Source organism: Chiloscyllium plagiosum, chromosome 23 (genome assembly GCF_004010195.1).
Source record: "Chiloscyllium plagiosum isolate BGI_BamShark_2017 chromosome 23, ASM401019v2, whole genome shotgun sequence".
NCBI lineage: Eukaryota > Metazoa > Chordata > Chondrichthyes > Orectolobiformes > Hemiscylliidae > Chiloscyllium > Chiloscyllium plagiosum.
In genome coordinates, this window is record NC_057732.1 from 33,139,361 (window position 1) to 33,156,606 (window position 17,246).

General features: G+C 37.2%; 1 protein-coding gene across 6 annotated transcripts in view; it reads left to right on the forward strand.

Annotated features, from left to right (window-relative positions):
- Window positions 1-17,246, forward strand: part of kmt2e (lysine (K)-specific methyltransferase 2E) — a 128,233-nt gene that overhangs the window by 39,330 nt on the left and 71,657 nt on the right. For 5 of the 6 annotated variants that reach the window (XM_043713859.1, XM_043713861.1, XM_043713856.1 and 2 more), the window contains exons 3-7: window positions 7,512-7,626; window positions 12,079-12,308; window positions 13,557-13,637; window positions 13,726-13,784; window positions 15,305-15,477. In XM_043713859.1, the coding sequence (XP_043569794.1) occupies window positions 7,512-7,626; window positions 12,079-12,308; window positions 13,557-13,637; window positions 13,726-13,784; window positions 15,305-15,477 (658 nt within the window). The remainder of the gene's footprint in view (window positions 1-7,511; window positions 7,627-12,078; window positions 12,309-13,556; window positions 13,638-13,725; window positions 13,785-15,304; window positions 15,478-17,246) is intronic. The other variant, XM_043713857.1, reaches the window with a different exon arrangement.

Sequence of the window (17,246 nt, forward strand, 5' to 3'; positions counted from 1 at the left end):
CTCTCTCGCTCCCTCATGCATTCTCTCTCACTCTCTCTCTCTTGCTCTCTCTCTGACTCACTCTCTCTTGCTCTCTCTCAGGCTCTCCCTCGCTCTCTCCCTCTGACGCCCGCCCTCTCACGGACCCTCATGCACACGCATTCTTTCCCAGACTTATACCCCTTTACACTCTCACAGACACTCATAGCCCCCCAAGACACGTGCGCACACACAAGTTTGTGGAGTGAATCTGTACTTGCAGAATTATATTTTATTTTGCTCAAAAACTGCTTGAATCCATGTAAGATTCTGTAAATTCCTTTCTTTAGAAATAGAATCTGTCTGAACATTGTGGCACAGACAGCCACTTACAGGGCATCTCATACCTCCAATGCATTATCTGAGCTGACATGGCACCTAATGTTCAAGTTCACTTGAGAATGTAACTTTAAGAAAGTTCGGGAATTTACATATGAAAGAAATGAAACCAGCATGCCCATTCTAAAAGATGAGATTTAAGTAACAATCCAGGTCTCATTTCAATATATAATTTCAGTTCCATCACACTGTAAACCTTGGCTATAAATTCTGTGTCCTACGATCTTATACTCAACAACCACCTGATGAAGGAGCAGCGCTTCAAAAGGTTGTGCTTCCTAATAAACCTGTTCCACGATAACCTGGTGTGTGTTAGTTAACTTTTAAGCTTGCAGGTTAATGTAATGTGTATCAGACCACCATCTTGTGGCAGTAGGTCAGTATTACAGTTTTGTATAACAACCCTTTCTTGTGGTTGGAGTTATAACTTTAGAATTGTGCAAATTCAACAGTCATAATATAGGCAGAAAGGGTAAAATGAACAGGAAATGTATTCCATAAGTAAGACAATTAATATTGAGATAGAAATCAAGAAATTATAGTTAGATGTGAAGACTTGAGGGCTGTCAGAATAACTATTTTGAAAATGAAATGTTTATTTGTTAATTTTGTAATCCATTAATCTTGATTTTTATTTATGTATTTAATTTATACAATTATTGCATCAACCTCTTTCAAGTCTGTTTTATGCATTTTTTTGTGTTGAGATAGAATCTTTTAAAATTCCTGAAATGTTACTACAAAGGTGTTAGTAAATGAGGAAAGGATTGAAAAAAGGTTTGCATTTTAACAATGTAATAATGAATAACTGGCCCCACCAGATTGAAATTATCCTTGATTCAGATACTGATCTGAATCACTCAGTAAAAAGAGAACCTGACCTCTGCTTGTTATTAGTTGTATCACAAATAAGCATTTGTGATTTAAAATAAAATTTAACATTTTATTTTAAAAACTAATCTTTAATATTTGCATTCAGAAGCTGTGTAACACCAAATGATCAAGTCATCTTTGATTGACTGTACTGAAACAGTCCTGAAGCTACAACAAAAACTGTCCTCAGTTTCAATTTTTTGCAGCTGTCAATGTTGCAGCATGTATTTCCTTTCTTACATCCTCTTCTCATTATTACAAACAGGAATTGGTGCTGTGCATCAGAATGATTCATTTTGAATTGTTTAATAATTGTATGTTTATTCAATGGCACCACAAGGAGAAGTCTTCAGAGTTCTGCATATTAAATCTTTGGACTTCTGGTTGGCAAAAACTTAGTTTCACCTCAGGATTGCTACGCAAATTACATACTAATTTTTTTTCCCAGGAAGTTTGAAAAACAAACCTGATGATCACAGAATAATGACAAATAACTAACAGTCATAAAATATTTATTCTGCGTAAGAGGACATTCTGACATTAACTTGCAAATGTTTATACAAAGGACTTGCGGCTCAAACTGTCCTGCCATCTCACTGTGGATAAAGTAACCATTCGTATGTCTTTTGTTTCTGGGCATAGGATTTTAATTTTTAGTAGAGCTATTTGTTTTCGAAATGTTGGCAAGTCGAGTGCAGGTAGACCGTAGAACAGATGGCCAGTATAAATGTTGTTAGTTTTCTCTGCTGTCAGGCAGGCAGAAAAAAGCAATGTATTTTTGACATGGGCAAGTTAGGAGAGTTGCATAACCAACATATTATTTTCATGATAAAATTTCATATAAATGTTGAAAAACTTTAATTGTGAAAATAACTTGTTATTTTCTATAACATTATCTAAAACTTGTGTAAATAAAGGTAAATGGTTTGTGACTTAAAATAATTGTGACTGAACCATTTACTTTTGATTTCTGCACTAGAGATTATTGATTCAGTTTGCAGTGAGCTCTAATTGAAATATGTACACTTTCTCATTACTGTTGATACATGCCACACTTTGTTCTATTCCCATTTTTATCTTGCCCCATCTTTCATATCACTCAAACAGCATTTCTGGTGGATTTTGTTCAGTGTCTGTGTAAACTAAGCCAATAAGATACTGGCTTAAAGTACTGTAATCAGATTACTCAATGACTGCTGTGCTCACTTCATTACCAAACAAGAAAGAAATGTATATTAAAGCAAACACCTTAAATGAGAAAGTCATCAATGTGTGTTGCAATTCAGCCTTCCACAAAGGGATGCTTGTTACAATAGGAAGTTACTCCTTTTATACTGCAATCACTACATATCGTTCAATTATGGTAACAGGACTTCAGTGTTTCCTGATTCTAAACCAATATGATGGAAATATGCAGTATAAAAGATATTCATCTGAAACCAAAAAAAAAGCCTGGAATGTTTTTGACTTTATTAGGATGGAGAATCTGCTTTTTTTTCAAGTTCTTAGAAAAGAAGAGGAGCCTAAATCTTGCAAACATCAGGAAATAGACTTGTGAATTTGTTGTGCTTGCCAAACGTTAGCTTTTGAGCAATCGTGTGCATACATGCATTTTGGGACAATAGAATGTACTTTGTAGAATTGAGATTTTAATTCTGAACTTTTTGTTCCAGTAGTCAAATTTCTTCAATGAATGCATAACCAGTAAGAATAGGTATACAGAGCAACCTTGATTATCTGAATATTAATTATCCGAATATTGGATTATCTGAAGGAGAATTTGAGATCCTGATAGAAACATTACATCAAAGAGGTGTTTCCAACACTGATTGCGCCTTTTATTTACAATGATCAAAAACGAACTCGGGGGCACGGACGGGGGAGGCGATGCGGTGACTGGGTGGGGGCAGAAGTGGATGGGGCAGCATGGTTGGACAGGGTTGGGGGTGGGATGGGATCGGAAGGGAATGGGTTTGGACTGGGTTGGGTGTGCGCATGGGGGCAGAGGTGGGGGATGTATGTGGGCGGGCAGGGGTGGGGCGGACGGGCTTTGGAGTGCGCATGGTGGGGGCGGAGTTGGGGGCAGCTGGGTGTGTGGTGTGCTGCTGCCTTGTCTCCTGAACGGGGACTGGACTTTGCAAGTGTTCCCTGTGTCAATCCCATTGAGCTGATTGTGGAGGGGCAGGCCACAGCAGTGCTGCAGGTCCCTTACACACGTGTGTGTCTGCTCTGCAACAAGCCCTGAGACAGAGAGGGGGAGCAAGGCAGGCAGAACGAGGAAAGAGGAAGCTTCAGAAAACTCTTGAGCTCCAGAACAGAGGGATTGAATCAATTAACCAAATAATCAATTATCTGAATGAAATAGTGCCCACCCATCTCGTTTGGATAATAGAGGTTCCTCTAAATCAACAGATGTTGATGCTGGTAATCTTGGGGAAAGTTGCAATTTTCATTTAATTTAAGCTTTTATTTGTACAGTCTTGCTAAGAAATTAGTAAATGTTGCAACATTAGTTTAATTCTGCAGAAGCCTGAACAGTTTTTACTTTGGGCGGAATTATCTAGCAGTGTAACAGGATGTGAGCCTCGTCACGTTGGTGACCACAAGGAGATTATTGTGCTTTTCGGCAGTTGGATATAAGCAAAACGTGTTACTGTAATTTTCTACTGCTTCCGTGTTGGTTGATTGCTTTTATGCTGATGATTTATTAATTGTCCATCATCTCAAACTCAAAAAAAATTGATATTTGGGGCAAGTCTGATTTTATTATGTTCTTAACTCAATTTTTATGATTTTTTAAAAAAAACCTGTTAAAATTCCAAATACTTAATAGTCGGCGTTCATTTACAGAATAAATTGCCATGCAGCTAACGGTTGTATACGGCATGTGAGGATCGTTGAAGGAAAGGTACTAGTGTAAAAGCAATTGCATTGTTGTTAAGTTAGTTTTATTCTTTCAAAGATTTGTATATACTCACTTAAAAAAAACAGTATTTTGTTTGAAATAAAATCTGACTTTATCATTCACAGCAAATTTGAGACATAGTTTAACTAAATTTTCTTCACGTTTTCAGTTCATGTCTGAGCAGTATTCAGTCAGTTTCATTACTTTTGGTCTTTTTAACGAAGATTCAGGTAAAATGTTAAAGGATAGAAATCTCTTGTGACATTTTCCACCTATCACCAATTTTTCATTTACAGGCATAAATGTTTCAAGATGATCTGTGGAAATTCTTAAGTGTAAATTGCCATTTGCAGTATATTTTGCTGTCATAAAAATTGTATGTAATAATTTAATCTGTTCAGTTGTAGAATCCTATTTGGTAGCATTAATTTTCAGAAAAGTGGTTAGGCCACCTTTGGAATATTGCATGCAATTCTGGCCTCCATCTTATCAGAAAGATGTTGTGAAACTTGAAAGGCATCAGAAAAGATTTACAAGGATGTTGCCAGGGTTGGAGACTTTGAGCTATGGGAGATGTTGAATAAGCTGGGGTTATTTTCCCTGGAGTGTCAGATGCTGAGGGGTACCTTAGAGAAGTTTATAAAATCATGAGGGGCATGGATAGACAAGATCTTTTCCCTTAGGTGGGGGAGTCTAGAACTAGGCGGCATTGGTTTAGGGTGAGAGGGGAACGATATAAAAGAGACCTAAGGGGCAACTTTTTGATGCGCGTATAGAACGAGTTATTAGAGGAAGTGGTGGAGGCAAGTACAATTGCAACACGTAAAAGGCATCTGGGTTGGTATATGATTAGGAAGGGTTTGGAGGGATATGGGCTGGATGCTGGCAGGTGGGACTAGATTTGGTTGGGATATCTGGTCGGTATGGACGAGTTGGACCGAAGGGTCTGTTTGCATGCTGTACATCTCTATGACTTGAGTGGAAAGGTTTTTGTAATCGCTTGATGTGTGGTTGAGTAAAACAGACCATTGTGGTCCCAGAATTGACCCTTTGTCTGACGTTGTTTGCTAGGATGGAAATAGGATCACTACAGTTTGCCTGAATATTTCTGGTTTAGGGGGGACAGATGTACCAGAGCTCCCTTTCCTTATCCTGGACTCCATGAACCCTGTGAGAAATGTGCTTAGAAATGAAAGTTTTCTCACAGTTGATCAAGGCTCTCTGAAAAATAACTGTGTTCGGACGAGATGGCAGAGGGCATTGGCTTCTATGGAACAGAATTTCATTGGGAAGTTGATGCATTCAGGAGATGGAGAAGATTCAGTGGTAGAAACTCCCTAAAACAGTGATTTTAATTTCATAATTTTTATTTCGTCCAATTTAGTCAATGGAGAAAAGTCCTGTAGATTGTTTGGTAATGTTTTATATATGATCAAAAATTTTTTTAGCTTCTAACAACTTTTCTTTAAAGATGTAATTATTTAGCAGCTTGTGAAGTGATTTTAATGTAGCAGCACAATATGGAACATTGGAACAAGAGGCAGTTGAGCCCTTTGGACTATTCTGACATTCAGTCAAACCATGATAGAACATCACAGGAAGATATATAGTACAGTAAAACATTTCAGCAATTCGCAATGCATTTAATCAAAACCTGAATCTTCTGTGAACTGTACCATGTAAATATTTTTGGATCACATTCTATCAACAGTACAGCGATCCTTAGAGTATTTGCTGTTGGGGGGAGAAAAACCATTAGGTTACCTAGGTTTGCTCAGTATTCTAATTATTTTGCATAAAAAGTTTGCATCCGACATCAAACTTAGTCACAGAGTTGGATTTCATGCTCTTGATGAGTGTCACTATTTGCAATTTGAATGCTGATGGGCCTGTTTGGCCCTTCTGTTCCTAAGCAAAGTAGCATACTTTCCCGCTAAGTCATCAGTTTTCATGTTTGTCTGTAATTAGGATTTCACAGTTCTCTAATTTACATTTAAAGGGAATTCAAATAGTATCTGCGCCCATGCAGAATTAAGGTTCTCACCTAAGGTCATCTGTCATTGTTTGTGTTTGATCTCAGTTGAGTCGCCTGTAATGCTGCTTCTCCTGAAAGCATTGAATTTGTAGTGCTCTAAGCATCTATCAGTAAATTATGGTTTTACACACTGTTAGCAACTGTAAGCTAATGTTGAAGTGAATTCTTCTGCCATTCTTGAATCAGTGACAGAGCAGTTCCTTGGAAACAACTATGATAATCTGCACAATAGTGTTTGTTTGCCGAACAGGCAGAATTATGACACCACACAACTAATAAGGGTTCTTCACTTTCTGACTACTGCCAATTTCTTTTTTAATCTAACATGCTTGCCAGTGCAAACCATTATGACAATTTTCTACTTGGCTTTTTCAGTATTTTTTTGATGAAAACTAATATTCTACATGGGAGCATGAATTGGCCATTCGATCTTTCGAGCCTGCTCAGTCATTTGATAAGATCATGGTTGATTTGGTTGCAGTCTCAACTCTACCTTCCTATATGCTGTCAGCTTATAGGAAATGTCAGTTTTGTCCACTTTAAAGATGTCTTTCAGCATATAATAAATACATAATGAGAAATGTTAGCATGCATCCAGTTGGCAGTACTTGGTGGCAATATCACTTCCATCCCATTGTCTGAATTTGAACTTGATTGTATTGAAGCTTTTGGAGTAACTGATATAAGAATGAAGATTATCCATTTGTTTTATATTCATTTATCTTTTTCAACAACCAAGCCCTGGTCTTAGAACATTTAGCAGCAGATTTATTGGAATTAAATAAAATATGTATTACATAATATCTTAGAGGTAAAATAAAATCAGTTGTTATTCTTCATTTTGAGTGTTATTTTCGATTTTTCTTTAATTGGCCTTGTGTTGTTGTGCTTGAATTTGTTAAACAGTCATAAAAGTATACTATGTTTCACTAAGTGTTTCATTAAGAACCATATAATTGTTTAATTTTTGTTTTGCTTAAACTTGGTTTTGTTTCGTAGGAACTTTAAGTGCATACTTGTCCATAATTCACATGCAAAATTGTCAAAAAGAATTAACCATTTCTGTGCTAAATTCTGCAGTGCTTCTACTTTTCCCTTAGTGAGGGTGACCCACTGGCACGACATGTTTCTTTAGAATTGTCATCCACCACATAATTATGGAGAAAATTAGGAACACAATTAAAGAGATTAAAAAAAATAGTTCTAGTGCAATTCTTGCTTCTGTTTGTGCCTTTTTAAAACTGAGGTGCAACCTGTATTAATTATTTACAGTTGAAAAAAGTATATATTTGGCAAAAATCTGGATCATAATGAATATTTCCATGTATTTTTTTCTTCTAGACCAGAATCTGTAGAAGCAAGCCCTGTGGTGGTAGAGAAGTCGAACAGTTATCCGCACCAGTTATATACCAGCAGTTCTCATCATTCACACAGTTACATTGGTTTGCCTTATGCAGTAAGTTTTTAAATTAATAAAACCACTACTTTGTTTCATGTTAAATCCGAACTCATAATTTTTCTAATCTTAACAACCACAGTGCAAGTTATACTGCTGTATCAGAAACCAGCTTCTTGGCCCATCTAACACAATGCAAATTACCATGACATTTCGTCTTGTGTAAACTTTTACTGCTTTGCCAAATCTGTTATTAATAGTAATGTATTGGTTTACCTAAATTAATGCATTCTTGATTAACATCTGTCTAAGTTTCTGCTTAGTTTTTAATGATTTTTGTGACTGAACGGTCAAAGCTGTTTTGTTTTTTGTGTGCGTTTTCTTGGTACAAACCTTTTGGAAGGAATGGTTTGTCACTTTAATGGATAATTCTTCTTTGTGTAACATCCAGTTGTTGGGTAAAGAGAAGGGTAATGCAACATTTGATATGTGCACATCTTTGGGCACCAGAAAGTAAAGTGTACTTGATTCAAATGAGTTGCTGCATGACAATGAGCTCTTTGTGAAGCAGATGATATGTTCTAGAATTCCCCTGATAAAAGTTCTGCAGAACATAGTTCTTTAAATTGTTTTCCTGGCTTGATTATTCTCACTGCTGTAGACTAATTTTATAAAAGAAATAAAGTTTAGCAGAAAGCCATTCTGTGGCTTTCCTGTTGGTTGATCTGTTTTAATCAGAATAACTAAGGTGCACATCTTTCTTATGGTGACAGAAAGGTTCTGTAGTTGGCCACCATGCCTTTGTATACAGAAAAAAAATACTACTGTAGATTTACATTCATGGGCATCAGATAAGGATAAGATTATGAAGTGTTATAATTTTCTTTCATAATCCCCCACTTTTTTCACATCACACTTCCTTCACATGACACTTTTTTTTAATCATGAGCTAACTCAATTTATAACTTTCAACTTCAAAAAAAAAAGTTTGTCTTTAAATTTACATTTACATCTGCCTTAACTGGATCTTATTCCTGCTCATCATTGAATATGTAGGTTTTTTTTACGAGCAAAGGCAATGAGTTTAGAGTGGACCTATATGAAATCTATATTTTTGAAAGCTCAATTGCAGTTGAATTGAACAGACAGTTAAAATTAACCGCCAGGTTTTAAAATGTATTCTGGTGCAGTTAAACTTGTTCCAGGATAATTAATGATGATTGTACACTTTTTCACTTAGGTTAGAAAGATGTTTTTGCTTGTCAGTAGTGTCACTTTTTCAGAAATTTGTAGAACTGAAGGACCTAGGCATATAGGTACGTGTTTCTTTGAAATTTGCATCGCATATAGACAGGCTGGTTTAAAAAAAGTATTTGGCATGCTTGCTTTCATTGCTCTGTCCTTTGAGTATAGGAGTTGGGAGGTCATGTTGTCCCGGATATTGGTTAGGCCTCTTGTGAAACACACTGCCCAGTTCTAGTTGCCCAGTTGTGGGAACAATATTATTAAGCTAGAGATGGTTCAGAAGAGATTTATCAAGATGCTGTCAGGTATGGGAAGATTTGAGATAGGCTGGGACTTTTCCACTGGAGTGGAGGAGATTGAGAGATGATCTATAAAAGTTTATAAAATAAAGAGGGGTATAGATAATAGTAGTTGTCTCTTTCCTAGGATGGGGGATTTCAAGATGAGGGGGCGCATTTTTCAGGTAAGAGGAGAGAGATTGAGAAAAGACATGAGAGACGATATTTTTATACACACGGTGGTTTGTGTGTGGTATGAGCTTTCCGAGAAAGTAGGTGAATGCAGATACATTAGTGTTTAAAAGACATTTGGTTTGAAGATCTGGATCGCCAGGGGTTTTGGGGGAGGGGGGGGTTGTCTCTCTGTTCCGTGATCTGTCAATTACCACTCACAATCTGTCTGTTTCTTGAAGACTTCATTCTTTATTTCTTCTTAAGGCCGGGTACAGAGCATCTGGAAACACAGAGGTTGTGTGCATCCATATTCCTCGGAGGATCTGCACACATGGCTTAAAACAAAGACATTTTTATACTTTTCTCAAATGTACAGGCCATGATTGCATAGTACATTCAGACAATTACCAATCAATGCACAATATTGCTTTATTTGACAGTTACTTGGTCTAGTGATATTTCCTGGGAACCAACTTTGTTTTCCAACACTCAGGCCACCCTTATCTCACTAATTGAGCCATTGCACCTGCATTTGAAGGTCCATTAGAATGCCCAGTAATGTCTTATCTAGTCTAGTTATTTCTATTCTGTAAAGGGAGCACTGTCGCTAATCTCTGTTGAAGCAGACTGTTGTTAGTCTGTTATGCATCTGTAGCAGCCATTTTGTCATATTTGCATTGAGAAGCCATTTTATTGCCACCTAAATTATTAAGAGCATCTGTTAAGTGGTTGTTCCTGACAACAACGAGTTACCTCAGCCTGTATTCAGGTTTCAGATCCTCAGAATAAGTACATGAATAGGAAAGATTTCGAGGAATATGGGCCAGGAGCGGACAGGTGGGATTAGTTTCATTTGGGTGTACGTGTGGCAAGGACTGGTTGGACTGAAGGGTCTGTCTCCGTGCTTTAAGACTTCATAAATGAAACTTGATTGTTGGAGAATGCATTATTCATTGGATTAGCACAATCACTTTTTGACTCTGGAACTCTCCAGATTTAAATCTATTCTATTTATTTTTTGGTTTCTTCCGGTTGCTCCCCTGCACTGTTGCTATTCAGCAGTACTGCTTATTTTCCCCCACAGCACCTGTGTTATGTATGTGTGTAAGTGCAAGGGACTCAGTGAAGGCATCATTTATGCAAATAATTTTATTCAATATTTCCACACCAGGAAAAACCTATGTAGCCAGGGAACCAGTAACAAGATCTGGTGGGGCAATTCTTGCATTTAAATCTATTCTAAGATAGGGAAATAATTTTGCACGTGATAGCTTTAATGATCTTTCTAATTATACAATAATTAGCAATCTCATTTCAACCTACAAAAGCATTTAAATTGAAATGACTCTCCACTACTGTTTTAGTTAATCTAAGGCAGGGTTTGGGTGCATTGGTACAGCAGAATCACAGGAGTTTCTTTATGTGACTGAAAGCTCCACGCTTGTCCTCATTGGTCAAAAAATTGAGTATACGGGTTGGGATGTCATTTTGCAGCTGTTGAGGACATTGAGGCCACTTTTGGAATACTGCATGCAAATGTGGTCGCCCTCTGTAGAAACAATGTTGTTAAACTTGAGAGAGTACAGAGAGTGGTGGATTTGAGTTAAAGAGAGAGGCGGATTGGGTTGGGGCTTTTTTTCCCTGGAGCACAGAGGCTGAGGGGTGACCTGAAAGAGATTTATAAAATCATGAGGGGCATGGATGGGATAAAAAGTTGAGTTTTTTTTTCCCCAACGGCAGAGGCGTCCAAAACTAGAGGACATAGGTTTTAGGTGAGAGGAGAAAGATTTAAAAAGGAACCTGATGGGTAACTTTTTGACGCAAAGGGTGGTGCACGTATGGAGTGAGCTGTCAGAAGAAGTGGCAGAGATTGATACCATTACAGCGTTTAAAAGGCATCTGGATGGGTATATGAATAGGAAACGTTTAGAGGAATATGGGCCAAATGTTGGCAATGTGACAGTCCGATTGTGATGTCTGGTAAGTGCAGATGAGTCGGACTGAAGGGTCTGTTTCCATACTGTATGACTCTGACTTTTGGACTTGTGATGCTAATACTGGATTCATTCCTAAACAGTAGTTTCCTTTGAGCAAAAATAATTTAGCTAAACAATTTAGAGGAAAAATATTTGACTCAGGACCTGATCCCTTGAGCCTTCTCAGCCATTCAATAAAACTGGCTGATCTGATTAGTCTAGTCTAAATTCCAAGCTACACTTTCGAGTAACCTTTCACCCTGTTGCTAATCAAGAATGTGTACTCCTGCATTACAAAGAAAAATTCGAAGACTCTGCTTCATCTGCCTTTTGATGAATAGAGTCTTCTGGCAAAGGTTCTACCCTCCATTAGAAATAATTTCTCCTCACCTTTCTTTTAAATGGGAAACTCCTTAGTTTTAAACAGTGACCAGTATTTCAAGATTCTCCCTCAAAAGAAAACATCTGATTCACTTTCACCTTATCAAGACCCCTTAACATGTCATATGCTTCAGTCAAGTCACCTCTTACTCTTCTAAACAAGGCAGATACAAACCTAGCTTGCTCGACATTTCCTTGTAAGATAACTGCTCATTCCAGTATTAGATAGTAAACCTCCTGTAAAAGGGTCCCAAGGCATTTACATCCTCCTTTATTTCAGGTAAACCAGTACTGTGCATAGTTCTTCAGATGTGGTCTCATGAACGTTCTGTACATCTACAGCATAATCACCTATTTTTGTAATCAGTTCTTCTTGTCTAACATAATATTTTGTTTACGCTCCTAATTACTTGATCGTTGTGTGCATTGAAATTTCACTATTCCTTCAACAATTTCAGGACCACAATTATGGTGCTCGTCCTCCGCCAACACCCCCAGCTTCACCCCCTCCAACTGTCGTAATAGGCAAGAATGAGGTGAGCATATTCACCACAGCTAATTTTGATGAGACTTCCAGTGCCACGACAATCAGCACTTCTGAGGATGGAAGCTATGGCACAGATGTTACCAGGTGCATCTGTGGATTTACCCATGATGATGGATACATGATCTGTTGTGATAAATGCAGGTAGGCATGCAACAATCAAACCTTTTATCTTTGTGTTCATTCACTTAGCAGTGTAATTTTGTTTTTTTTTATAAAAGCTGCTACAGAGGTCTTCAAAAGTCGGGTTTGTTCACTTTAGTCACACAGACCAGAATTGGATCAGGTTTATGCTATATTCGCAGACCTCAAATGTGGCATTAGTGAGGCTGCTAGAATTGGCCTCAGCACCCCATGTTATGGTTTGACAACAGACTTCCTCTGTCAAAATTACTGTGGTAAGGACAGTTGCAGCTAAACTTTGCCAATGGTTAAGAAACTGTTGATGGTGTACTTGTTTATAGAATCATAGAATTCCTCGTGTGGAGCCAAGCCATTTGGCCCATCAAGTCTACACCAACCCTCTGAACAGCATCCCACCCAGACCTATCACCCTACCCTATTCCTGTAACCCTGCATTTTCCTGGTCACAATGTGCAATTTGGTACAGGTAACATCCACGTTTGTTCTCGTAGGAATAAAAGTAACACAGGAAAGTTGAGAAAGGCTCCCAGTGCCTGTGGATATGTATTATCGAAGAGAAAGAAAAAAATGTTGAGAAAATCAAGTGCCTCATCTGCTCCTTACTAATATGTTTTTAAAATATGCTAATTTAGAATTTTAGGATATCTCCCAAGGGGATGTCCACAGTAAGATATGCTAGTTTGAAACTTACTTTTTTTTTAACGCTCCCTTGACTTAATTAGAACACTTAAGTTGTAACATTTTAAGATTTAAAACAAATGATAAATACTTTATTAGATAATTAGGTTGAGTTTGCTTTTTTTAAACTGATTGTTGTGATGAAAATTCACGTAAATTCACCCAGCTTTAATGGGCTGTTAATGAATTATGCATGAGTAGTCCCTGGGAATGATAATGAGAATGATGCAACTGCAAAGTATGGAGAATAGGTTGTTAAAGACTTTGGTTTATATCTTAAACCCTGACTTGATACAGCAAATAATTTAGAGCTTTCATTAGGGCAAACATTATATTCATTGTGCGGCCTCTTATTTTAAATATAAGAAGTATGCAAAGTTATGATTGCTTTTTTTTAAATCATCAAAAACGAAAATTAGTAAACAATTGATTTGAATGGCAACAGATGAAATAATCAAAAAGATAGGTATTGATTTGGGACAAAATTATTATATAATGCTATTATGCAATAATGCTTAGTTTTGACAATGAAGTTTTCAATTGAATGTGTTCCTTTAATTATTTTCTTAGTGTTTGGCAGCACATAGATTGTATGGGTATCGATAGACAGCATATTCCAGAAACATATCTTTGTGATCGTTGTCAGCCTCGGTGAGTACAGTATATCTGAGAGAACTCTTTTTAAAATGATTGTAAAATTGTTCATAAATCTCGGATAACTGTAATGCTGTCCCTCCAGGTGTTTGGATAGAGACAGAGCTGTGTTGCTACAAACAAAGAAAAGGGAAAATATGTCAGGTATGTGTGAATATATGATGAGGAGAAACGTTGTAACTGGATTTTAATATTGAAGCCCTGAGAACCACTTGCATGCTCTTCAGAAACAAACCACCAGTTGGAGAATTAGTTCCAACTTGTAATCTAAACCACACCACTCACACTTGATCATAGCTTTTATATTTCTAACAAAGTGATTTTGATATTGCACTGATTGCTATTAGCTCAAATATTCAAAAACACTTTGTAGCTATTTGTTTTTCATTGGTGTACACTATCTACGCTCTTACTAATGAGTCAAAATACTTCATGAATATCCCTGGCAGTCCTTCATTCTTTTATGTATTCCATTCTAAGTTATGAAACAGATATGAAATACAAGAACACAATTTTGGAAAGTGATAATCTGGTACAGTTGCACATTGTGACTTCAATCCTACTATTTAAGATATTGCATATAGTAGCATGAATTGTTTTAATTGCTGAATCCCTGACAAAAAGCTATGAAGACTTTAATGTGTTGTTTTGGGAGGTAAGTTTATCTTGTGTGTTTCTATCAGTTAGTTTTTTTTGTGTGGAACGTTTTATTTTAATCTGGTTTTATACATGAAATAAACTTCTACATTATGACAACTGAAATAGTTGTCTTATTTATTCTTTAGTTAAATGTGTCTCCATTTATCAGTATCAAATTAAGAATGTGCTCACATGCATGTGTGACAGGGTCAGATTTGCAGTTTTGATTTTTTTATAAAGTATAACCTCGATCATCTAGCATAATAAAGACAGCTTACAACCATATCTTGCAATGTACTGCAAAAATGCCAATTGGTGGATAATTGAGAACAACAAATTGCTAAACGTTTGATTGCTTTCATTCAGTGATATAAACCTCAATATAGGTTTAACATTGCAACTTCGCACTAAGCAATTGATTTGATTACTCTGTCATTTCCTTACCTGTGATTTCATGAGGCAGAGCTACAGACCAGTGGCAATCTCAGAACTTCATTTGACATAATTAAATGGCTGACTTTAAAATGAACAAAAACCAAAAGAACTGTAAATCAGAGACAAAAATAGAAATTGCTGGAAAAGCTCAGCAGCTCTGACAGCATTTGTGGATAGAAATCAGATCTGAGGAAGGAGCACTTGACCTGAAACCTCCGATTTCTGTCTACAGATACTGCCAGACATGCTGAGTTTTTCCAGCAATTTATGTTTTTGTCTTTAAAATTAACACGCAGTTTCTATAAATATATTCTTGCGTGGAAGAACTGATCTGAAAATCAGTAGTTGCACAGTAATTAGACGAAAAAGAAGCTGTTGACATCCTTGATTTCTGCCACCCTCCCTTCAGCTGAGTAAAATCTTGCTACTGGATAAGGCAAATAATTGACATGAAGGCAATTGAGGTTCTATTCTATAATTTTTTTAACAAAAGTTCAATCTCAGTTTGTTATGCAAAATATTAGGGATAATGTGTTTTGAAAAAATATTGATTACAGTGCTTTATAAGATTTTCATTTTAATTTAAATAGATGGAGACACCAGCGCAACTGAAAGCGGAGATGAGGTACCTGTGGAGCTATATACTGCCTTTCAGCAGACTCCTACGACGATCACATTGACCGCCACTAGGGTAACAAAGGTAAATGAGAAAAAGCGAAAGAAAAGTGGAGAAAAGGAGCAGTTTGCTGCAAAATCTAGAAAGGCAAGTAGATTTGTTTTCCTCCACTAGAGAGGCCTGCATAATTTGACAGCTAGCTCATTTTATACTGGAAATCTTAGGGCATTAAATATGTTACATTGACAGTAAAATCATATACAGAAATTATTGTAGAATGTTGTGAAAATCTTGCGTTCTCTGAATTATTTAGTTTACTATTAGCAAAGTGTCAAATAATAATAAAAAGTTTAGCCTCCTTGGTTCAGCTGCTGTAGCAATATGGAAATACTTATTAAAATTGCACACATATTAGAAGGATAAAGTTAAACCATTCAATTGATACCAAAATTTAAACTTGGCTTGTATTCCCTTGAGTTGAGAAAGTTGATGTCAGACCTAATCAAGATGTTTTAAGTGAGAGTAGAATTCAACAGCAGAAATTCAATACCTGAGATACACAGAAAATATTCACTCTGAACGTGGAGTTTAGTCAATGGGGAACTATCTTGAAATTAGAGTCAGGTCATTCAGGAATGCCAGGGAACGTTTTTACACAAAGACGAGTGAACATATGAAATTTTCTTCCCCAAAATGTTGTGAATGTTGGGTTATTTAAAATATTCAAGGCTGTGATGAGCATTTGTTAGGTAAAATGTGTCAAGAGATTCAGGTTAAAATTGGATAAATGGAGTTGAACAACAAACCACGATCTAATTGAATAGCAGAACAGGCTTAAGGAGCTGAATGGCATACTCAGATTTTTATGTCCTTAATTTTTCCTACCTATTTAGTTCTAATTTTTGCTGTATTTTTCTATTTATCTCTCCTTGAAATTTTTATAAAAATTATTTGGGCTGGCATGAAGGCTGATTTGGTTATCACTACTGCCTCACAGTGCCATGGACCCGGGTTTGATTCCACCCTTGGGAGACTGCGCATTCTCTCTATGCCTGCGTGGGTTTCCTCCGGCAGTCCACGGATGTGCCGGTTAGGTGGATTGCCCATAGTGTCCAGGGGTGTGTAGGCAAGGTGGGTTAGCCATGGGAAATGCAGTGCTATAGTGATAGGAGACATGTCTGGTGGGCTGCTCTTAAGAGGATTGGTTGGACTTGATGGGCTGAATGGCCTGCTTCCAACTATACAGATTCAGTGATTTCAAATATTGTATTTCTTTTATTTTTAGTGTTCTCAAAGGCTACTTAGTTTCTGCGTCTCTGAGCTCCCATTGTCTGCTTTGTAAAGAGAAATAACTTTGGAAACATGATTGTCCAGCTGAAAGTCTACACTATAGGCTTTTTTTCAGAGCTGAACTTGTGCAAGGAAACCATAAACAAGAGTGCTATCTTTGCATATTCTGTGCACATTTAGTTTGCACTGCAGTTACATTGAGATAATTCATTGATATTGCAGAAGTTAGATGGAATATGTTCTAATCCCAATACTTAGCTAACTGTTGTGGTTCTGTTCACCGAGCTGGGAATTTGTGTTGCAGATGTTTCATCCCCTGTCTAGGTGACATCGTCAGTGCTTGGGAGCCTCCTGTGAAGCGCTTCTGTATTGTTTCCTTCGGCATTTGTATTGATTTGTCTCTGCCGCTTCCGGTTGTCAGTTCCAGCTGTCTGCTGCAGTGGCCGGTATGTTGGGTCCAGGTCGATGTGTTTGTTGATTGAATCTGTGGATGAGTGCCATGCCTTTAGGAATTCCCTGGCTGTTCTCTGTTTGGCTTGTCCTATAATAGTAGCACAAAACACTACATAGGACAAACAGGAAGACAGCTAACGATCCGTATCCATGAACACCAACTATCCATGAAA